The sequence below is a fragment of the Colias philodice genome, chromosome 10, assembly GCF_061535455.1.
Source record: "Colias philodice isolate Cphi_HAF_F1 chromosome 10, ilColPhil1 Martin Lab GWU primary, whole genome shotgun sequence".
Classification (NCBI taxonomy): Eukaryota; Metazoa; Arthropoda; class Insecta; order Lepidoptera; family Pieridae; genus Colias; species Colias philodice.
In genome coordinates, this window is record NC_143095.1 from 1,968,894 (window position 1) to 1,995,050 (window position 26,157).

Consider the following 26,157-nt stretch of genomic DNA (forward strand, 5'->3'; position numbering starts at 1 on the left):
CTCACACACCTCCGTGCCCGTCGGTGTGGCTTGAAGTATGCTATGGAATAGCTTTACCGCGGTAGTCCCCGAGTGCCACACGTCTTTTTTTACGATTCTGTATGGTTTTAAATTTAATTAGTAGGTACGAGCTTAGGATTTGTTCTAACTTGATTATTAACTTAATTATTATTATTTAAAAAGAGTAAACGGATCTCGGAATTGTTACCTTTATTTAGACAGCTTGGACGACGGGAAGAGAATAAACAGGGAAGGGTGAAGATTCCTATGGTAAGCTTTCTGCTCTCCCAAACAGCTTTTTATACATCACATTGTTTATAGGCGACTATATCTAAAATAAAACAAATAGCGGTTGATTAAAATTTATTGAGTTATTTATTTCAGAATAAGTAATTAAATATTTAAAGCAAATCATTAAAACTAACCTAATAATACAATCTAATGATTTAAAAATTATATCTCGATTAAGCTACATAGAAACAAATCGTGCGACTGTACAAACGATTATACTCAATTAACGAAGTACTTATAACATAATTTAATATAAACATAGTTTAAACTATATTTTACAAAATGAGATTCATTATGAAACAATTCGCCTCGCAAGCTCCAACACGCAATATAGAATATGAATTTAATCATAATACAAAGAAACTTATATTGTCAATGTCGTTTGCATTTCAGTTTTAAGTATATAAAATGAATAAGTGCACATCTATTATGTATACGTTATTTAGCACCTAATAAGTAAAGCGATACCTACGGACAGTTTTGTCTACGAACAGATATTATATCTAGAAAAATAAATTAGACTACACACTATGTAATTAACAAAATATTTATGTAGGGCCATTGAAGAAAATCGTTTTGAAACAAGCTGTATGTATCTTTTCACAGTATTTGATTCGCTTCATAACTTCGCAATACATTAGCTTTTTTAAAGTCTATCATACCTATGCCAAATTTTCACCTGCATCGCACAACATCCCATTAGGTACCACTTATTCTAATTTACTCGACTTATATCCATTTAAATCTCTTCTAGTTTCTTTGTCAAAGATCAACCTATTTAGTAGTCCTCTCACACCATTAATTTAAGATAATATCCTTTCTAGTTGCTATATTCACCATCATTTATGTCTTCATTTTTTATGTAGAGATTTGAAATGTATATCTTTATTTATCACGGTCACGCAGGTAAATAAATTAACAGTCACCTTTCAGACAATATTCAGACGTTTACTTTCTAAACACCAACTAATGATATAAACCAATTGTATGAGATTATTAGTAAATACTTGTCTCAAACGATTTTATCCTTGCGCCTACAACATATATTTATACACTCTATGCGATTTCTCTTATAACTAACGATCTAAATTGAACACTGAAGCAATTGTAACAAGACACTAATTTCTCTTTCAGAACTTCAGACATAGGTACAATAGTCAGGACGTTTATGAGAAGATGTATTTCACGGAACATATTTATTATAAGCATTACGTATACTAACTATGTACTAACAGATATTACAATTCTTCTATCAAATGCACAGCTTAATTTATAACGTTTGTTGCTATAGTAACTGCGAAAATTATACTAAACATCAGAAATGTTACAGGCAACATATTCGCTCTATATTGAAATTTTAATATTATATCCATTAAATTATATGTATATTTTAGATATTATAGACTGAATTCTACTGATCGAATAAAAATAGGTTGATTTAAGAGCAGGCAGTTTATTAATTTTGATATACAATTTGGCACAGGAAATTTTGCAAAAAATAAGTAGATAATAATTATTTATCAGAGTAAATGTAAAAAAGGGAAAGATTTGATAATTAGTATAGAAGTAAATCCTGTAAAAGGGAGCTAACACGTCGAAATAATATAGTTTTACTTAATGCATATGATCATTGTACTAATGTACAGGCCTACCTTCGAAAAGGTTGCGCAATATTTAGAATAGATAGGTCATGTTTTATTTACTAATATTATATTATAAATAAAATCATGGTTTTATCTAATGATAGAATTTGAGTTAGCCGTACAATAGATATATGAAGTATATTAATAGGATAAGAAAATATAAAAATACAGCTATATCTATGAATACATTTCAATTGGCTTGCACTGTATGTAATATGAATGAAAGTGTACAATTTTTCATAGCTTTTTTATGCTTTTAATAGTATCCAAGATCTTGTTTTTGTAAAAAAGGAGTGATGTGTTAATACGTATTTTATAATACTAGTGTTCATAGAAATTATAAAATAATATATTTATAACTTCTATATATTCAACCTTAGAGGAAGTCACATACTACAAAATATATTATATTTTATTTGTAAAACTTACAATACTTATAAACTTAATTGTTGATTCAACATAGAAACATAATCTTTGAAACGATACCAATTGTGTTTATTTAACACTAAATACCATAGTAATTTGTCTTAAATTAGTCGCGTTAATGTGATGTATTTTTTCACTTTTTTCAGCACTAGGTATAATAATCTCTAATAGCAAACAATTTTGCTAATAATTCATAAACTTCTGTTTATTAGCATGGTTTTTAACTATTTCTGAATCATATCAACAAAATACCTATGGATATGAAATTATTTATTAGTAACTATATTATATTTTGTCTCGCATTAACTAATTAAAGCTATCCCAGACAATTTTATAGTATTGTGCTCATTTTAACAAGAAAGCAATTGTGCTAGTTTTTTTGGTTTATTTTTCAATTATCCGTCTAATAAATATACAATTTCAACCAAATAAATTACACATTTTGCATATTATATAACTATTTTAATAGATATTCTTTTATTTACCTACTGTTATTTTAATTTGATATGTATTGATCTAAAGGAGAATGGGCATTTTACTATGGAAGTTGGGCCTGAACCCTTGAGTTGGACCAATACACATGAGATATTGTTTTTATAATAGATCATAACACATACATAACGGGAAAAATATATATAAAAAAATAATCAACCGGGTTTTTGTACAGTCACATCAAGTTTTATTTCTTTGTGTATAATATTTTTTGCAATAAATAACTGTTATAAGACAATGACAATATCTTTATGTTACTCCAATTCACTTTCACTTACAAATACGTACTAATCTTAAGCCTTCTAATAACCGAAATACACTAATATTATGTTTTGTAACAGGTACCGTGTTTATTATAATTCAACGTAGTTAGACGTTTTTTGTGGTTAAACTCAGTCACTTCAGTGACATTTAGATTTATATTTACTTCACTCGAATTAAAAACACCGTTATTGTGCGCAAAATAATAGCCAAATAAATAAAACTTTTTGCCTTGACTGTACAAGAACCCGGTTGATTTATTTTTTTATTTTATTTTTTTCGTAAGTTATGTGTAATGATCTATCACAAAAACAATATTTCGTGTGTATTGGTCTTAGCCAAAGTTTCAGGCCCAATTTGCCCATTCTCCTTTATAAGTGAATGAAAATATAAGCATACTTTAAAATTATCAAAGTGATAATAGGTGTACTTATTTCTATATATTTCTGAGAAATACTTTTTTCCATACGAAATAAAAAGAAAATTAAAGGTTTATCTGTCTAATATAAGAGATAGAGTTACTTTTCAAATAATATCGGTAAAGAATAATATAGAAACAAATATTAATACTTATTCACTTTCAGTTCTGTACTTGAATCAAAATTATTACGTTCTCCAAACCAAGGTTTTGATCCCAAATGCCTTCAATAAATTAGAATATGTATTTAAGTGTAAGACATAATATTTGCATGCACTTTTAATAAGTACGATATGTAATACTTTAAGTTCCATTCATAGTTTTCCGAACTTGTTCAAGATTAATTGACATAGGTAAAATATTATAATCTATCGCTAAAGATTCATACTATAAATATTTTGTTCAATTTTACTAAATTCATAAGATGATTTCCACTTAAAGCATTATTTCTACACAAATATGTGACACTATTTTATTAAGTCAGGTTAGAAGAGTTTACTCTTAATTAAGTAGTGTATCCCAGTGTATCCCACGAATGTGTTCTATCGTCATATGCCTTCTTAATAAAATAATCCCATAGAATATAAATATTATATAGCTTAACCGTTTATAGATTAAAGGGAATCAAAATAGACTACTATCTATTAATAGCATGTACTTAAATTCTTGCAGAAATGTGCCGATTTTTGTATACTTAGAAAAGTTACACAATATATTTTTACCCTAGGCTCAGTGCTTACAGTAGGTACTTCGTGTAACGATACATTGGTATAGTATAGAAAAGTGTTTACGATCGGATACGGCGATCTAATTATTAGAAGGTAACATTTACAAAATACGCTATTATTTTGTCGAAGTCATAAGATAATCGGAATTCATAAGATTTACGAATGGTATAGTCGATAGCATCCTAAATAGATGTAAATATATTGATAAAAATTCTCACATCGTATTCATTATTTCTAAATATCTATGAAAATGTTTTTAATACAAAAATCTAAAATCCACTACAATTACGATATGTATCAATTGCTATTTAAGCAGAGGCACACATTGATATGTTTAGTGATTAAATGTCGTGAAAGCGGAGCGTCACTTTAACAATTAAAGCTCACATATATTTCTTTCTATAATACCAACACCCAAACAACATACCCAAGTACAACACGACGTTAAATATTAAAATAAATTTAACTTATATTTAACTAGCCTCCCTCGACGGGAGTTAATCCGAAGAAACTCAACTACTTATCACACAGAACTATAACTATAAAACTATATTATAGGATCAACGTAATATAAACATAGAATCAGCAGGAGCGAAACTATAACTTCAATAATATTGATTGCGTCAACATAACGCTAGGTTGAGTGAAACTTAGTTATAATTGGATATATTTTCTACAATACTGTTGCTACGAATGTGCTAAACGTCTAAAGAGCCGCTGATGTGGCGAGGGTGGTGAGCAGGACTATGGGCAGGGTGGTGCCCGCGACGCTGCTGTAGGGGCCCGTCACTGCGCCGTCACATGGTACGTGTTCCAACTCTGAAAATGTATTATAATCGACTTAGTAATATAATCAAATATTGTGTTGTGTTTTCAAGTGTGAATAGAAATGAACAACCCTTATAAGATGGGCTAGAGAGCCATTTATTTCCTTCTGCAATAGGGCAATTTAAAATTTACTTTGAGTTTTGGACAATATATTTAACGAAATTGTAGAGTCCATTTAGTCTAAGATCCCACCGCAGGATCAGTGCGTTCATCGGTTTTTTGCTGAAAACCGAATTTTTATGTATATTTATAATTAGGAGAATATATATCGACTAGGTTGCCAGTCAAAATTTGTCCGCAAGCATGTTTAATTAAAATTTTTCTAATCGATTTTTGGGAAAAAAATTCGTTCACTTGTTTTTTGAATAAAATGTAGTCTACATCACGTCAAATGATATAAAAATTCTAAAAAATCACGGTTGCCGCTTTTCACCTGGCCGCAACATCTTGGCAGCCTGGTGCAAACAGGTATGATTTCGATTCATTTTTACGTTCATAACGCACATTTATGAATCATATATCAAATTAAAGCTAATTTTTTTCTATTTATTATCATATATGGTTGCCTTATTAAATCCCGCCGCAAATAAGGGTTGCTGGCTTTTAAAAATTATAAATATAGGATAAGTGCGTTCATCGTTTTTTGCTGAAAACCGAATTTTTATGTATATCTATAATTAGGAGAATATATATCGACTAGGTTGCCAGTCAAAATTTGGCCGCATGTTAAATTAAAATTTTTCTAATCGGTTCTTGGGAAAAAAATTCGTTCACTTGTTTTTTGAATAAAATGTAGTCTACATCACGTCAAATGATATAAAAATTCTAAAAAATCACGGTTGCCGCTTTTCACCTGGCCGCAACATCTTGGCAGCCGGGTGCAAACAGGTATGATTTCGATTCATTTTTACGTTCATAACGCACATTTATGAATCTCATATCAAATTAAAGCTAATTTTTTTCTATTTATTATCATATATGGTTGCCTAATTAAATCCGGCCGCACATAAGGGTTGCCGGCTGTTAAAGATGTTGAATATTTAAGGTTGAGTGTAAACATGCTTGTGGCCAAATTTTGACTGGCAACCTAGTCGATATATATTCTCCTAATTATAAATACATATAGTTACATAAAAATTCGGTTTTCAGCAAAAAACCGATGAACGCACTAATCCTATATTTATAATTTTTATAAGCCAGCAACCCTTATTTGCGGCCGGATTTAATTAGGCAACCATATATGATAATAAATAGAAAAAAATTAGCTTTAATTTGATATATGATTCATAATTAATGTGCGTTATGAACGTAAAAATAAATCGAAATCATACCTGTTTGCACCAGGCTGCGAAGATGTTGCGGCCAGGTGAAAAGCGGCAACCGTGATTTTTTAGAATTTTTATATCATTTGACGTGATGTAGACTACATTTTATTCAAAAAACAAGTGAACGAATTTTTTTCCCAAAAATCGATTAGAAAAATTTTAATTAAACATGCTTGCGGCCAAATTTTTAATGGCAACCTAGTCGATATATATTCTCCTAATTATAAATAAACATAAAAATTCGGTTTTCAGGAAAAAACCGATGAACGCACTGATCCTGCAGCCGGATCTCGTACTAATTGTGATTATTCAAAGAATAGCTGGTAGTTATAGTATAAGAATTGTATATTTGTTACGCATATATTTCTTATTGTTCCATATCAAATATACCAAAAAACGATATCGATATATCATATATAAATTGAAGAAAGAATAGCTTCGTATAATATTGAATGGAACAATACCATACGTATTATGGGAATAGAAAACGAGAATTTTGGGTATTTTTCCTGTAACGATGACGTGTGGATCATATTGCTATAGTCTTTTTAAACTAAGAACTCGATGTTAAGTATAATAGATGTTCTCTTTTATAACTTACACAAAGTTTGACTCAAAATTGTTAATCGCAGTCTATAATAAAATATTTTTTTTTAATTTTCAAATAATTATCTGCCATACTTCACTTCTCCAACGTAATACATTTTCGAAACTTCACATTTCTAACAAAAATAGTAGTGTAGAGAAAACACTTTTCAGTACAAAGCAAAGGTCAGCCTTAACGAGATTGCATGAAGCATAACAAATTACGTAAACTCAAGAGGGCGGCGTGAAAAGACGTGACACGGAATTAAAATTTATTTAAGCAGCCTTTCTAAATGGCATTTGAATAGATATGCAGGCTTTTCACCAGATACTAATTAAATTTGGGAATTGTTTGAATATTCTTGCACCAAAATTGTTTGGTGACATTTACAATCATTATAATATTTGTGTCTGTTGTAAAAGAAGCTAAAGAAACATCGATATATTGGTGTATAGAAGTGACAAAGGAATATACAATGATTTTGAATAGTAATGAGTACGACATAGATTTTAGCTTATCCTGCATGTCACGCGACGTTGATTTTGATCTAAAACCTTGAAATACTAGTCCTAGTACAATCTTATTGCTGGAAAGTACTAATGAAGGTATGGTAATTAGGGCAATTGGTGGCAATCAAGTGAATCGATCTGAGAACATAAACATTTATGTTCTCAGATCGATTGATTGATCGATGAGGTACTTATTATTTATTGTTTAACAACACTTTTGTCTGGATATAGTCTATATACATTAGTAATAAAATCAACTAGGCAAAATTACGTCTATAACATTCTTAGGATACGACCTACATTTAAGATATTGGTATAAAGCCGTCTGCAATGACGACACTTCATAAAACTTTCAATCTTAGTGGAACAGTAGGGAGAAGGAAAAATAATAATATCACTGTTACCAGGCGCCGCGTCTGTTCTATCTCTATTTCTATCGAATCATAAAAAATACCAGGTAACGTGTCTGTAGTAGTGAAGTTGGCCTTAGCTATATATAATATTTTATAACATAAAAACTCACCATCAAGCTTATGAAGGAAATCGTTCCAAAAGGCGCACGCTGATGCGCGGGGCCCCCGGGGCCCAGCGGGGCCGCTAGTACCATCAGCTGTATACGTATAGTAGTGGGGCGACGACCGCGAGTACAGAGGCCACTTCTCGTCCGGTTTGTGAGGCTTCCTGAAGCGTAGGCAATTACGTTTTTATATGAACGGAAAAAGTTGTAAACTGTTGATGTACTATGTCGCTTTATAGTAGTTGCGTCATCAGATGTTGAGTTCATTAGCATTTATTTCTTTGGTATTATGATTACTTCTGAGATATGTCTAATGTCTATATAAAAAGTAAGTACTATGGTTATAACTTCTAGTATAATTTACTTCTTTATAACAAAAAAATAAATTATATGTAGGTTCTTTCATTGAGATAAGTATAGAAGATATATATTATTTAGAAATATCTAAATTTTACAGAAAAATATTCCATAAAGTGTGAGAATAACGGAAAATCTTAGTAAGATTCATAAACACACACGTCAAACGACAATTCACTCTAAGCTACCTACTCTTTATTTCCAGACTGTTAATTTTCTAACTATTAATAGGCTCAAAACTTTTAACAAATTGGTATAACTAGCCCCTAATAGTCTAAGAAACTTACCCAGTAAGTGCGAATCTAGTAAACGACTGCATGATATGAGCCGCCAGGTCACGTTCCCTAGTGTGGTACTGCAGGGACATGTTCAACGGGTGACCGAACACATACTCCATCTCGTCTCCATGCATCACGCCCATCCATTCGCCCCACAGACTTGTGCTTGTGCGCTGAAATATTTAGTAAACGCTAGATTAATTACAAATGTATGGAAATAAAAGTCGACGAAATGTTATACTTTTTTGTCATATACAGACCAGGTATGAAAACGATTCTCATCGTCCATATGGTTAGATTAGTTACTAATTTATAGAAAAAAGAAATTTGCTTTTCTATCATCAGTGACCAAGAATAAAAACAAGATCACCAATGTTTAGTAGTCTATAAACTCGGAGTATTTAATGTTGAATTGAAAACGACATGAAAAGCAAAAGAGCAGTACCATAAAATATCACAATAAACCAATATGGTGGCCTAGTTCAGAACCATGAGAATCTAAGGTAATACACAAATGAAATTCAGTTGTCCTCAATAATTTTTTATCAAGATACGCATCAAAGTATGATAATACTTTATACATAATGTAATGCACAAGGCCACCTTATCATGATGGAACCTATCGATATAATAATGGAAAAGAGTTGACATTATACGTAACAACGTGGATAGGTCATTAGGGCATACGCATTCTTGCACCCTAAATAGTACACTAGGGCTGACACATATCTAATACTAAAAAGTAGTATTAATGACATACTAGTATAAACCGTATGACTCAAATAACACCGTGACAACGTTTTCTCATTTATAATATACTCCAAAATCATAAAACACTTTGTCAATTGAGAATTTAATAGAACTCCAACAAAATTTGAGATAATAAATTGGTCACGAAAATGGTGTTTCTGTAAATTAAAACCAGGAAATGGTACAGAGGTTTGCTGAAATTGTTCTATATTAAAAGGTGTGGTTACGTGAGCTCTCTTTAATAATTCACAGCCTGGTGCTCGTATGTAGTCAGCGAAATATTAACTCCATTTAAAGGTCGGAGTATAATATTATTATCTACTTACGTAATTGGTACTTACTTTTAAACACTTGTAAGTGGGAAGTGTATTACTTTATTGTTCTTAATCGGTTTGATGGTTTCACATGCAACATAATATTATGTAGTTATGAAATTGCATAATATTCACATCACTACATAGTATAAAACAAAGTCGCTTTCTCTGTCCCTATGTCCCTATGTATGCTTAAATCTTTAAAACTACGCAACGGATTTTGATGCGGTTTTTTTTTTAATAGATAGAGTGATTTAAGAGGAAGGTTTTAGTATATAATTTATTATGTTTCAGACAAAGCGGGCGAAGCCGCGGGCGGAAAGCTAGTACGATTATAATCTTTTAGATAGAGCTTACAAATTGGATCGTCATAGGCATATTTTGTAAAGTTGGTAAGTTTTATCGATTTGTGACATAATTTTATCTATTGTATTACAAAACGATAAATACTAGAACGTTAAATGGAGTCATTTCACATCTTATTGTTAACTAGGAGTTAAATATTTGATCACATGTCCTACAATATGAATGACTCTATTTCACAGCAAACAACATAATATTTTCCTTGTTTCTTAATTATATTTTCAATAGTCACGCTACATGTCTCCATCAGGATAAGAACTTCATAATATAATGTAGGTACGTACACGTTACACGTTTAAATTTTCATGCCCAATTTTCGTTCATTTATTGATTAGATAATAATTGTCTAACTTCATAACTACAAGTTGTACCTATAACGATCCTTCTTGTGTAGTTCAGTCTTTCTTGACTGAGATAGATTAAATTTGTTAAGCTGATTGACTTACAATATATTACAATAGAACAAATAGAACGAATCCAGTCCTGCACCTCTTTAGCAGGTGCTTGGATGCATGTAGCCGTTTATAGTGTGTTCGTTTTGATTTTAAATTTTTGTTAACGTATTATAACTAATTATATATAATCAATCAATGTATGCTTTGGTATTTTAACTGTAAGTACAATGAATGTTTAAATAAATGAATAAATAAATAAATAAATGTTGTTTTATTATAATTTTTCAGTATCATACTCAAAAAATATTTTGTATACTTTGATAATCTTAAAAATAAAATAAGTAATATTATATTCAAATCTTATTTATCTTATAGGATTAAGATTAAGAACACAAGGAACAACACACTTTGCATAAGTATATAATGTTACGTCTTGAGGCTTGAGTAGCTAAGCAAATAATGCATAACAATTAACCTCTAAATTCAAAGAAAAGTGCACTTCCCTACACTATCATGAAGGACTTGAATTCAGTTCATTATCCATTCTTTTTGTAACAAGCCTTGATGGACGGAGAGTGGCTTGTCTTCAAAGCGCTATTTTTGTCTTTAGCAAGGGTATTTTCCCGTCGCATTATGTATTCAATCTTGAAAATATTATCAAATGGAGTCAGTATCTAGAACAGTCCTCTAGAGATATGGTCATATGAAGTAAAAGCTTTTCATTCCCCGTTTTTTTATTTTGTTACGTACACGCTCACGAGTTCAAAGACAGTTTTATGTGACGTCACTAAGAAAGTCAGTGACATGTTTAATAATAAAAGTTATTCGTCGTCAGTCTATTTCAATCTGTCAGTCAGCATTCATACTATTATAAATGAGGAAGTGTGTCTGTGTTCACGTTGCAATAGAGGAACTGTTTGATATTAGAATGTTTAATGCCATGAAGCATGGGGGTCGAATCTAGATAGGATTTCATTAAATTATGTATTAATAAAATATATAATGATGTTACATTATTCATATTATATTTATTTATAATAAGAAACAGATTTGGTACTTCTAAAAGTAGGTTTAATACTTACTAGATATCTGCCATTCAAAGTCACGTATAAAATAACAATGAAGCCTATTAGAATTTCATTAGAACATTCAATAAAAAGATTATTACTGCTAGCTATTATTGCTAGCTATTACTGCTAGCACAAACACTTCAACTCACTTGAATTGTATTTACACAGTTAAACAAAAACAGATCTGTTTACAAGAATTCGATGGAAAATTAAACAAATATATCAGCCAAAATAATTAAGCTAGCTACAATAAAATTACTAAACGAAAACGGAACGTCTGTCACGTCTCGAAATAGCGCGTTGTTAATCTGCTGACCTTTGCCTTTTGGTTTCGCCGACTCTAATTTAATATTGTCACATCACACATGTCTGCTCTTCTTATGATATAAAAATCTCTAGGATATTTGAATAAGAAACTCATAGTCTACTTAGTTATTATATTAGAGTTAAATAACTGGGCAAAAGTAAGATCGATCGAGCTTAAACTTCAGGCCAAAAATCCAGGTGACTGTTAGATACCTACTAATAACCAAACGATTTTAAACACAATAATTCTTAAAATATGGACAGTAAACTTAAAATCTTTAAAAGCTCAAATCATTCACTCTTAAAGTATTCAATAATTATTTATGTTGATTCCAAAGTAGTATAATAACATAGATTAGTCTGTATCATACTAATATTAAAACCTATTGAAATAATGAAGGATGTCAAGTCGTCAACGATAGGGGGCGCGATGTTAAGTGCTCTTTTTGAGTCAGTGACTGTGGAGCCCTATTTTTATAATAGAATCAAATAAAGAAATGTGTATATTAGCACTGTTGGTTCCATAATTAGTGAGTTTTTGAGTATTATTTTATTCAATTATGAGCTCGAGTTTTTCTTATTACTATAATATTAGTTATTTTGCAAATCCACTGCATCTGAAATTTGCTATGCGGTTGTAAAATGGTCTGGTAATATTGATTTATTTATAGGAAGTAAATATTTGTTCAACGAATAACCTAGAAAATGTTCGTGTATTTACTTGATTCCAATAAATTCTCAATTCAGAGGAAAAATGTATATTTGAATTCAATCGTCATATTTATTTTTACAGGTGATCTAAATGCACGGCCGTTTACGACAAATCACCATCACGGCTGCCCTTCCTAACTACTTGATTTATTACCTCACATTTTTTCATATTACGCTTAATGGATGTACTTTTTTGCTTAAAAAATTATCTTACTTATTACGAAGACTGAGTAATAGTAGGCTAGTATAATAACATGTTTAGGGTATACCTAATGAACAAACCTCATAGCCACAGCCAACATAACCAGCTTCCGTTGCACTATGTTTGTGTGTTGCTATAGTTTTCCTGGTATCTACTGATTAATTAATAACTCGAATCATGTCTTAATTATATTTTAAGTTCAAGTTATTATTAAGTAATAAGTTGTAAAGTTTTAAGAGTATTATTTCATATTTTCTTGTCTGCAATATCCAGAATATAATAGAAATAACTTTTATACGAGCTAATCTACAAACTAAAGCCATATTGAAGTTCATTCAAAATTTACTTCTTCTGGCAAATAACTTCATGCACAAGAATGATCCATAAAAAATGGATGACCTAAACTTGCATACATAGTTCTAGGATGCAACTTCGTCAAACGAGAGGCTGAACTAGTAACTGGTAAATACTTAATAAGCACTTGGCCGAACTCCAAAACGCCACATGAATTTCAAGTCAATATGCAGAATTAAATTGATTTTGCACTGGTGCTTCAAAATTTATGTTTGGCAGCTCACACACGATCAGAAGCATTGTTCTAAAATTGACGTTGAATATAGAATGCACATCTATTCAAGTGTAATCTCAAAGGAAAGAATAGTTGCAGTAACTATACTGAATTGAATAACAAAGATAGGATACTCAAGGGAGAGAGATCACGAACAATAGCGTTTTGTGCAAGTGGTATGACGCACATGTCAATGGCAAATCTAATATGCAGCACTAAGCTGCGCATTCCTCACATTTCCTTACTGAACTGTGATATAGTTACATTTTCATCCAGGTCTATAGCCAACATAAATAATGAACCTTTGTACTTACGAAGTAGATGGTATGCTTTTAATTTTTCAATTTGTTAATATTTAATTCTCTGTGTGTTTATATTGTCCATAGACCAATTTATAATATTTGGATTATTTTGACTGAATTTATCAGAGACCAACGACCGTGTATGTTTCGTATTTGGAAAACTCTTTCAATTATACGACCTAAAAGATTTCGCGCACTTCAAATTGATTCTACCTCTACGTAAAACAGAATTTCTGTCTCTCTAAGTTATTAGATAGATGCATTTCATAACCATTTCTGTGAAAGCTTTTAATTTGAGCATTTGCATTTACAGATCAATATTCTTCATATTCAGATTTTGTATCCGATATTTCATTAGTACGGGAATCTATGGGTATATTCACTATTGAAAAATTCGATTCAAATTTGTAAATGACTGCCGTCAGAGGTTTTTCAGTACACCAACATATTCGAAAGCCGTTTTTCCAAAAGTACAGACATCCAATTTCAGACTACCAAATTTATATAAAGAAGGACACAAAAGGTGAAAGACCTTTAAAAAACAGATCTTCGAAACATATTTGATGTAAATCTCAGCTAGACCTGGGCAAAGGTGTTACAATGTTCAAATTCAATTGTTCAATAGCTAAGACGATTCGATCTGAGGGGTCACAGGAGGTCAGGTAAGTGACCGGCTTGTAGTGTGAAGAAAATCAATCTTTGAAAATTGTATCATGTGTCATGTCTCGCCAGGATAATAAAACTTCGAGTTTCTAATATAAATGGAATATTTATTTACGAGTATTGAGGATCATTCTGGAACTTCGTAAAGTTAAAATAACTATCTGAATTTATTATATTAGTTTTACTAACAAATATTGTATGTTGAGCTGTGAGTTACAAAGTTTACAATTTCTAGCATTTGAAAATGATTGAAATAAAACAAATTGAAGTATTTCATAATATTATATTATGTTGGTAGACATTCTAATCTCTGTAGAGCTTATCATGAAATCAAATCTTTTCTTTTTCTTTTATAATATAGGTTTTTAGTATAAAATTATAGTCGAAGAAGCATAATTCAAAATAATTGGTCCAATAAATTGATCATAAAAAACAGATCAAACACAAAATTACAAGTGAGTCAAAGCTTTATTAATTCAAGCTGCGTTATAATTTTAAATTGAATCAAAATTCGCTTATAACGTTCACTGATTCCTTTGAGCTATGCTGGAGAGTTTAGCAAAAAGCGAACGTAGCCGAGCGGTCCTTTAAAAGAGCCCTTGTGTTTGGTTCGTTACCCAAATTAACGTGTTAGTACCGGTTTGCTCGTTCACCGTCTTGGCAAAGAGTTTGTGATTTTATATGTAACTAGCAACCTTGGGATTCGTATGACTGTGTCATCTGTAGTTTTTGTAGGTTCACTTGCACTGTGGTGAACTTATGCCATTGTATTGTGAAGATTTAACTAATTATCATCATTGTTTTGTTTCAATAGGTATTTTTATAATTTGAACATCCTTCGTTTTATAAAAAAATTGTAACGTATACAAAACATACAAATAGTACCTATATAGAAATACCAGAGCAAGAAAGTTGAGACTTATCTGTTTAAAAATTAAAACCAATACAATACAAATTTTAGCCACTATATTTTTGGGAAATGGTGGAAATTTTTCCTGGCTTTTCATAACAGCAGTTGTTATATAATGGAAGTTACGACAGAACGCTGAATGAAAAGCATTCAATTTTAATTGCAATTAAATAATGACATGTGCTTTGAGAGCGTGTGTCATAAACTTTTATACAACTACTTCAATATAATGAGAATAATAATTCCAAGGCCATTTCAGATATTGACATAAATAATATATACCGATGAAAAATGAAAGGAAAACTTTAATTAAATTATTAATACCTACTTTAATATCTACTCAACAAATTTTATCACCTTTATTAAAATAGGCATTTCACGATAAAACCAACAAAATTTTATATATTTTTTACGGTGTGTTAAAACTTCATAAAAAAGTTAGAACTCGCAAATTAGCTGCTATTTTAGCACCTATGAAAACAGTGAAATAGATTCGGCACGCGATTTATTCATTATTGTATTTCAAGTTTCAAACACAAGGGAGGTTAGACATTAGTGGTACCTACATCTAATTTTCTGAATGTTTTGAGAAGTTTGCGGAACTTTAATGACTCACATGATTGCTGTTTGCTATAAAAAACCGGCCAAATGCGAGTCGGACTCGCTCACCGAGGGTTCCGTACAAATCTGTTTTTAATATGTTGTAACTTTAAAATTTATACTTTTCACAAATTTTCCTTTATCTGCGTTACAAGACGTTGCTTGTAGCAAGACGTTGTTTCGTACCAAATTTCGAGATTACAGGAAGTAACTTGTGGGTTTCGATGCCTTTGCGAATGTCGAAAATTTGCAGAATAAACCGCTGTATCTTTTGGTGGCGTTGGCTTAGAAGTTTGATTTTTTTTTCACAGGACGGTAAACTTAAGTATTTGATATAAATTAAGACTTGATACCTCCACGCGTTCCTACAGACAGACGACAGACGGATAACAAAGTGGTCCTATAAGGTTTCCGTTTTTCCTATTCAGTTTCTGAACCATAAAAAGAATCAAATTATACCTGAGCGACGATGCAGATAATTTTGACTGCCAAAACTGGTTCGACGAGAACACGCTACATTATAGCGATATATTCCCTTTTTTGTCTCCGATTTGGAAGACAAAAAGGGATTTCGAATTACAAAAGTGATTGTTATACATTTCCTTTTTTGGAAACTTGATAATGCTCATCGTATATGTCTCGTATTTTCTGCTTTTTCACAGTACCCTCGTATTGTTTAATTAATTGTTATCGACTTACTACGGAATACTTACATACATTACAAGTATTCATTTAGACTGAATCCTTCGTACTGTATCATTATAATGCACTGTTGCCCTATTATAATAGGTAAAAATTACGTAGATAATCTAAACACATGTAAATAAAATAGGTAGCTATATAACAATCGGTTATATCGATATTTTTATATCTTAACTTCGATCATATTTCGTCTTCTTTTATTCACAAATTCATGTAAGTAAAATAACTCTATCACAATCAATTATGTCAAAACGAATATAATATCTAGACTGATAAAATTTAATCTTCATATTATAAATGAAGTACACACATACACACAAATCGTTACTAAAATAAGAACCAAACAATAAGAACATAGTACTGGAAACATTAGCTCTCTAGACACACAACTTTACAATACAATTTCCCTTTTCCTCCAGTCGTCCTATCCTCTTTCTATCTTGCAAAACCAAATTTCCTCACGCTTGAGGCTGAAGCAATTTGTGTGTATGCTTTGTGACATGTGTCGTGTTTCTGCAGCGAGATAAATTAAATGACGCATGTGTCCACGTGTAGGATTCACTGAACACAGCTTGGAAATGCGAAGTGTTTTTATTTAATGTTCAAATTTTTGTCCTACTGGTCTTGGTGGGTTTAATTGAAGGATTGTTTATGTTTATTACGCGAATTAAAGAAGTTGATGATTATGAAATTAATACTAAGGAGTTTTTAACCGGCTCTCCTCTGTAGAAAGCTTCCCAAATAAATTATTATGTAGGTATCTTGACCATTCAAAAGCATTTCTAGAAGAAGTTTTACTGATCAAATAAAATAATGTTTGAGTTTGAGTTTGAGGGGATTTTGCGTACCCTCCAAGTATTCGTGACGATTAGATGGGTGAAATAATATAATGGATGAATCGCGTTTTAAAAAGTCATTTATTAATTGATTAGTTTCTTTCATCAATTATGAGTTTACTTTTGGTTATATTGATAATATTTGATAATACTTCATTGCTAAGACAAACTGATGTATTGGTTAACGTTTTGCTCAAATGTGGTCTTGTATGTTTGTGTCATATTATATAAGAATGTGTTTATGTATTGTTTTATTAGGCTACACGCTTAAGGAATATATTACTTACCATACCGGGAAGTATGTTGGAATACTTCAATGTTAGGTGTCATTCCGAAAATTCATTAAAATGAACCATAATATTAATTGTTCCTCAATTAAACTCATACCTGCATGATGTCTGCTATCAATTACCAAAACATAAACAACAATGTACTTACGTGTGTGAAGTAATAATAGTAGACATCAACCTCAGCATCAGCGAGCACTTCTGCGAAGTAATTCGTCGGACAGACGAAGAAATAATCACCCACGACGTCAGCAATCATCTTCTGATTCAAGTACCCGTCTGTGATTTCCTCCCAATCGGTGTACTGTACGATAATAGAATAAACATCGGTAAATAACGGTTTTGTTCTAAGCCCTAAGATGGCAGTTATTGTTAGATTAATATAATGCTATGTTTTTTTGGTTTTGAGACGGTCCATTTAACGAAATTCTAATAGATAATTTAATTTTTGATACGTTTTCTATCCAATGCAGTTGTAAGGCCTAAAATATTAGATAATATTGTGAGATTAATAAATGATGTTTGTTTTTTTTTGTTATTATCAAAACGTTAGGAGGTGAAAATCTGAATACTTAATTGTTACTTTTCCATCCAACACAGAATAAATGTTTCATATTGATATTTGTTCAATTCTGCAAATTTCATTTATTCTTTTTCTATGTAATGGACAATAAATATTAAAATTCTTGATATTTCTTAAGATATGATTACAAAATTGACTTTAGCGCCAGTCGATGTACATGCATTACAGTACTCTTATGAGTCTTAAGTTAATCATCTTATAAGTGTCGAATTACTGAGAAGTTAACAAGGCAAGGCACCGGCATTATTAGAAGTCATTTCAAATGGGACATCCTTATTTGTTTCTGTAATAACGTGAATCTTGCGGATCGCACATCACTACTTCGGTTAAAGCAATTTTTTTTTTCAATGGATTTCATAATTTAAAAGCAACGTTCTGAATCGTTGAAATAAATTAAAGTGTAAATAATTATAATCTAGGCTCTTTTTTTAATAATATATTTGTGATTATCTGGAAATATATAGTTTCTATCTACAACATAAATTACACCCATTACACCATTGCAAACTATATTTTATATGCACGCACGTGAATCTCTACTTTAAATACTCGTATATAAGGATTTGATTTGATTATAAGGATCTTTTTTCAAATATCATATCACATCAACACGTTACACGTCCAATTTATTGGTAAGTATAATAAAATATTTATTTATACGTACTTGGAAAACAATCGCTTCCCTTTTGATCTTGGAGAATTCCTTGAAAATTGTGTCGATAATCTCCAAAAACTTTTCGCGTTGCAGAAAACTAGGGCCATCTTTTTCGAAGTAATCCAGAAAGTCGTATAGCAAAAAATATGTACCTGCAAAAAAGAACTTATTATTTGATGTTACAAGGTTTAAAATACTTTTTATATAATATGTTATGATCAAGACGATAGGTAATCTAATATACATAGTGAGTTCCTTAACGATGCAGATGCAGCACAATTTTCAATAAAACAAAATATCACATTCAGATTAAATTATCTCATTATCTTCAACATAGTTTGAGGCTACTTTATTAGGCGCCTTATAAAAATTAATTGCATTTGTTTTCAAGAAAAAGCGAGTCAAGCCAACGCTGGGACAATATTTGCTTGAAAATGAAAAACAAATAGAGAAATTTTCTACCTCGACATTACGGCATTATAAAAATTATGAAATAATACGAGGAATTGTTTGTTAAACTTTTGTTCCTCTCAGATTCCCAAAACGCAATTATATTTTACATTGAAACAGTCGCGTGTTAAGGAATTGCATTGAATGCATTTAATGTTGTTAAAAGTGAGATATTTTGCATGCTAGCACGGAAGAATTGTTAGTAATTGTCAAGGTAAGGTTGGTTTTATTGAAATTGAAATATGTGATAACCCTTCGAATTGTAATTGTATAAGAGGTTATAAGATTGTGTGCCTTTTGCCTGTATTAGGAAGACTAATGTATGAAATATTTATTGATAATAATCAACATTATAAAAGGAAAATACCTCTGGAATTACGGAATTCGGATAAGTCTTCGAAATCTATTCCATTAATCAGCATTCTAAATGGGCAAATAGGCGCCTTGTTTGATCAAGGCCTACCTACTCATCTACCTACTAGAATTTGCAATAAAACCCCAAATTTGTTTATTTTTTCATTGTGTCGCTCTAACCTTTAAAAACTAAACATAATATTTTTTTTTTTTTTTTTTTTTATTCATAACAGAGCAGGCATTTGACCGCGATCCCGCCTGGTGGTAAGCGTGGATGCGGTCGATCGCAAATGATGCCTGTCCCGAAAAAGCCTATTCACTCTGGTTTTAAACAATTCCAAATTATAGTTCTCAGGGAACACAGAAGGCGGGAGGGAGTTCCACTCCTTCGCAGTTTGAATTAAAAAAGATCTTTCAAAGCGTTTAGTGCGTAATCGAGGTATATCTACTACGAACGGGTGAAAGCCGGCTATATTCACAGAAACTAAAACGTTCACTAAACTAAAAAAATATCCAACATTTTTATGATTAAAAGATGTTATGTTAATATCTAGAAAATATTTGCATCAACCGCGCTCACAAAGAATTCAAACAAATACTATAGGTTCTTTTATAAAGCAAGGTTATGTAAGAGTTCATTAAAAAGTACCTAGAAGTACTCCTTAGGGATGAAACCGAGGCCGTTCTACTCTTTTATAAAACTGTTGCAACGCGAGCTGCATTTTTCAATCTTTAAAACCATTTGATACATATTTAAACAGTAATCTCATAGGCAAACGTTATATTTGAACTCGGGGAATATTATTCACTATAATTTAAGCTCCCTCGTGTATAATATCATCTACATACAGGATTTATAACTTTAACAATTCATAAAGCTATTATGGACAATTTATTACTTTATTTGTGGTTGATATGGCAAACATTATTTTATATTTGATGTGTCGAATTAATATTAATTGTAAGTACTTATATCTTTATTTAATAAAAGTATTATGAATGAAACACTTCTATTAAAGTACCTGTTAGTTTTCGATCTCTTTATTATGAATCGATATAATGATACTCAATTTTGATTAAAATTTCAATTCTAACCCTCATTACCTCTCATGAAAACTGTATAATATCAAATAAAAAATACAACATTCAAACATTATTATCCGTTAAAGAAGATCCGTAGACACGCGCGAAATACAAAATAATAATTTGTAGAGACGGGGGTGTATAGAGCGGAGCTAGGCAGCCTGGGGGGTCAGGAGGGGAGGGAATTAAACTCCAAGTACGTGGGCGCGTCTGTAGTACTTGGTAGTACGAGTAAAATCTACGGCATGGTATTGCCGTGTTTATACTGTTTGCGCAGGCGTGCCTCCCTCGCGGCAGGTGTACAGGACAAACGACCTCGAACTCTGTGCTCGATATTGATGGATCGCCTTAAGCTTGGATAAAAGGAATCGTAAAAACATTAAATGACCTCTCCAATGTCTGCCCGTGTTTATATAAACATAGATGTATGTAAAATAATATGGTTAATAATCCTTGATAAACCATACCACTTACCGCAATATTAAATTAATAGTACTCAGTAGCGAATAAGTTGATACAAAAGTGCGTGGTTAATTAATAAGGTGATATAAGGTGATGTAATCATTAATAAATTAATAATAATAAAAAAATGTGTTTACCTTCATCTTGGTTGCTTCCCAGTAATACTTCTGTATTATGGAAACCGCCTTCCTTCATCATTGTCTCAGGGTCTTTGGGCAAAAATACACCATCAACAGTTGGCGCAGACGGAAAACCTAATATTCCGGTGTAGGAATTCCACTGTTGCACGGATATGGTTTTAGCGTCTACGCCGCGCATGCAATCCATCACAAGGCTCGGATCCACACCTAAAAGACTGCTATTACAGTTGCAATCATCGACTAAAACTTTTCCAATTTCCTGCGCTCTTTCACCAGTCATCCAACTCCACGGTGCATTCAGTGTTCCTGATTGAAGTATTCCCCTTTTAAATAAACCTTTCATTTCTGGTGACAACATATGTAAACTAACACTACCACCTCCCGCTGATTCACCAAAAAGCGTTATCAATTCGGGGTCACCACCAAATGCACGCGCGTTGTCTTTTATCCAGCGGATTGCCAATTGTTGATCCCAAAGGCCCATATTTCCCGGCGCTTCTTCACTTCCAGGTGAAAAATATTTATTTAAATATAAAAATCCAAATGCGCCAACTCTGTACTGCATAGATGCGACTATCACATCGCTAGAAGCCGCCATTATGTCCGCTTTATAGAGGTCAAGTGTAGCCGTTCCACTCATGTACCCTCCACCGTAGATCCAGACTAAAATTGGCACTTTAGGTCTCTCAGCGAGGGGTTTGTCCTGATGATGCCTCACACGTAAGTGCTGAGGCACCCATATATTCAAATATAGACAGTCTTCAGAGATATTCGTGTTTGGATTCCACATTTCTTCGCCTTCAAAGCCAGGAAAGTATTCGTATCTCTCCTGATAGCAGCTATTAGGCATAGCAGTAGCTTCAAGGACACCATGCCACGGTTCGATCGGTACAGGTTTTCTGAATCTCAACGGTCCTAATGGGGGTTTAGCAAAGGGAATACCCGTAAATATATGTACTTCACTACCCATCACAGTCTTTGCGTAACCCTTAACGAGACCACTTTTAGTTTCGACGATAAGGGGGTCATTATGAAAATTTTTCGGTGCTTGACTAGTCGTTGGAGTGGTGTGTGTAGTGGACGTCGTAGTGTCGTGATGATTCGCCCATGATCGCGCACAAGCTACGGACACCAAACCACACAGCAACAATTTAGTAAATACAATTCTGTTTTGAGACGTCATTGCGACAATAAAGTCCTCTACAATTTACTGAGACGTATCGCGATGTAATCTGAAGTAATCCGCAAGCTTGATTATTGAGTATTTGTTAAAACTCATTTCTTCAAACCGACTCGATGCTGACAAAATGTACCTGAAAAGAAATATTTTATTAGAATCTCACTTATATTCAAGAAACAATATTAGATCAATAAGAGCTTTACAATAGATTGTTTATTTTCTTTACAAACTTTCCTGTAGAAAAGGTCAAGTGCGTGAAGATTCACAGTTAAGGGTTTTGGGACAAGCGTTCAAGGTTAAATTTATCATCCCTCTGATACCAACAACATGGAGTGTTGTTACGCGTATATTTTGTTAGTATAATATACAAACGGCTACTCTTTTAACCTGTATAGCTCTATAGATACCATTTACCAAACGCTAACATACGTATTCTCAAGTAAACAGTGGTCATATTATAATTTAACAGATATGGCATAATAATCACCATAATTTTCTGTAAAATCTTTGTAAAACAACAATGATAAACTAATTGTGCCGAATCACAAATTATGTAAAAATTTGAATATTCACCTAAACAGCCATTAAAACGAAACATAAATTTCCAAAGGTAAATTCCACTAAAATGCAGGTCTTATGTAAATTTCATAAATTCTAATTAACTTCGAATACTCGCACGCAAAATAATAAATAACCGCCCTTTCGACAGCAAATAAATGAGTCATTATTATAGGTACAAAGTATACAGCTCTTGAAATGGGAAATCAATGTTTGTAGAAGTGGGTCGGACAAGCGGTCATCAAAATCGATCTATGTAAACTAAAAATTGCCCCTTGGAGACCGATTAGAGGCATTATAATGTTAATGTTTTATTCTAAACAAAAAAAAAATGAAACGAAGAAATCAACTTTTACAAAAACATGTTTTTGACACAGTAAATCCAAACAGCTAACCTTTAAAGGCCAAATCACAAACTAAAATCCAACAGGTGAAGAATATATCACAAAATTAAACGATTGTAATATAGAGGTATAGTTTATTGGTTGCAATATTAGAATGCATGTTATTACGTCAATTACGATCGGCAGCTAATTAAACTTCAAAACATGTCACGAACACCTGTTGTCTGTGCCTGGTCAGTATGGGTAAGTAATAATTAATTTAAAATTGTGTCCTTCCTATGTTACGAGCATGGAATAGTTAAAATATTTTTTCACATACTCATGGATCGGTTTTAAGGGCGATAAAGCGATAAAGTTTTGAATTAATTTTGAGGAAATATCCAAAAATATAGAGTAGTAATTGGTCATCCAGGTACCTACTATTTTAATATCCTTTTAAATTGCTACAGAAAGCTTGTTAAGAAAGGAAAAGAAAGAATAGGAATATAATAAATCTCTATATCACAGTATGATATCACAGCTATAATAATATGTTACCAATATAATGTCGATCTTTTGTGAGGGTGTGGTAACTGGTGGGAAACTGACCCAATTCATACTAAATGTGAATGTCAGTTCTGTATGAAAATAATGTATAAATAATATGAAATATTGCAATAAATAGAGAATTGCACTCCATAAAAAAGGAATTAGGTAAGTCGTATATTAGTCGTATTATATTAAATTTCTTAATATGTGAATTGCTAAAAGTAATGACGTAGATACCTTCATAATTTACTGTTTTTTAATATCACCCATTGATAAAAACTCACTTTTGAGAATTATACAGTACTACAGTACCTACTTATGTAGTAGTAGCAATAAATTCAAGTTTATCTAAGGTACCATCAAATGTATTCTAATTATAGTTCTTTACTAAGTCATCGGTACCATTTTCTAAGCCGAAGGTTGATGCAGCCTTCAAATAGCCTCTAATGTAAATAGAAAACCACATACGACATTGTTCTAAGTGAATGCAACTATCAGACAAAGCACGCTACGTAAAAAATGCTGTAATAAAATTCCGTCATGACTTTAAACTAATTGACTAGTCAAGATAACATAATAAAACCCCACCCCCCTATTCCATTAACTCGTGGCTGAATATTAATCATGAAACGTATTTTGTGTACCAATAATAATGAATTTAGAATTGTTGTTACATAAAGGTACACGTGAGATGTTGTTTACCTGACAAGTACATAGATAGTTCTATTGAAAACAGTCTAAAATAATAAACGAATCATTTTCTAATTATTCCCCAAAAATAACACCAAACCAATTTTGGACCCAGTAAAGAAAAAATTCTGAATTGTTAAATTCAGAATATTCCATCGCTTTTTTTTTCTATTTTGTAAATGGTGTTTGATATTTTTGTAAATAATAAAAACTGCGGAATATACGACATACAATAATGATCTTAGTATTTATGTTATGTATAAAGTACTTAAATATTCAAATGTCTGCCTTTCTGAAGTACCAAATCACGCTTGATAATTATTATTACTGCAATTATAAGGACGGTGATAGACTCAAAAAAGGAATTATAAATATTGAAAAACTGGTCTGTTTTATATTCTCTTTTTAAAAATGTACTATAAAGAAAAAAGATAATTAAACTTAGTATACGTCTAAGGTCAATTTTAAGAACAAAAAAACGCTGACTTGAAGCTAAATTCACACAGGTTAAAATTTTTATACAAAAAAAACTTTACGGACTTGAACTATTCTAAACATTTTGGAGACGAAAATAAATGTATTCCATAGATTAAAGAGGAAGATCCATATCCAATGAGATAGTTATCTGCATTGAAGCCTCCATTAAAGAAGATTGAGATTGGCATGTCAACGTATGATAGCAATTTTAATTAAAAACCGACAAAGTACCGATATAACTCGCGTCCAAGTTAAGATCGACATACTTCTATAGTGATTCTATTTTTCATTCTATTAAACTAATGAAATTGACAAACCGAAAATAAACAATAAATGGTTGAATCAATATGAGTAAACAAAACAAATATTTTCGTTAGAATGTTTTAACAGGTAGGAAAGGACAGTGACACAAAGATCATGAAACATGAAGAAAACGGTTAGACGGTAATGCGGCTACGTTTTGCAATGCTTTGTCGCTGCCTGACATCAGAAAACATCGAGTATTTACTTACATAGAGTTTAATAACATTGTAAAAACATGTAACATTACGACCGTGGAAAGGACAAACTAGAAACTTCACCTGGACTGGAATTGAAATTATCAAATTATTCCAGTATTTATATTATTCCAGTCAACTTTTGACCATACGAATGGAAACGAATGAAAATATCCAAAGAGAAGAAAATTAACATTGAAGAACCTTCATTTCGGGAAACATCTGTTATAAAAATAGCTTGCAATTTCAACGAATGTAATATCACATTTTGGGCGCATTCGTCAAGACCCATGGTTAAGCCTTTGTATGTTATAATCCCACCCAATTCCCAATCTTATTCAGTTTGATGAGACACGTACAGCTTTATATTTTGGTTATGCGTTTCCTAATTGTTATAGGAAATATTTAGAATCGTCAATAACTAAAAGTCAGTCAACGATATCAATTTAATTACCGTTTATTTTATAATTAGTCTAAAAAAAATATAAGGCGTGCGGGTTGTGCACGGTTAACAGGGT

The 26,157-nt window shown here is 31.7% G+C and overlaps 2 protein-coding genes across 2 annotated transcripts in view; both read right to left on the reverse strand.

The window, feature by feature from the left end:
- The window catches only part of LOC149485034 (uncharacterized), a 234,126-nt gene that overhangs the window by 26,609 nt on the left and 181,360 nt on the right, over positions 1 to 26,157 (reverse strand). The window lies entirely within an intron of this gene.
- The window catches only part of LOC149485036 (acetylcholinesterase-like), a 38,468-nt gene continuing 15,800 nt past the window's right edge, over positions 3,490 to 26,157 (reverse strand). Inside the window, exons 2-7 of the mRNA XM_089699737.1 lie at positions 21,363 to 22,678; positions 18,886 to 19,028; positions 17,790 to 17,942; positions 8,669 to 8,832; positions 8,031 to 8,188; positions 3,490 to 5,078 (exon numbers count right to left, since the gene is read on the reverse strand). Of these exons, the coding sequence (XP_089555863.1) occupies positions 4,966 to 5,078; positions 8,031 to 8,188; positions 8,669 to 8,832; positions 17,790 to 17,942; positions 18,886 to 19,028; positions 21,363 to 22,548 (1,917 nt within the window). The 5' untranslated portion in view covers positions 22,549 to 22,678 and the 3' untranslated portion in view covers positions 3,490 to 4,965. The remainder of the gene's footprint in view (positions 5,079 to 8,030; positions 8,189 to 8,668; positions 8,833 to 17,789; positions 17,943 to 18,885; positions 19,029 to 21,362; positions 22,679 to 26,157) is intronic.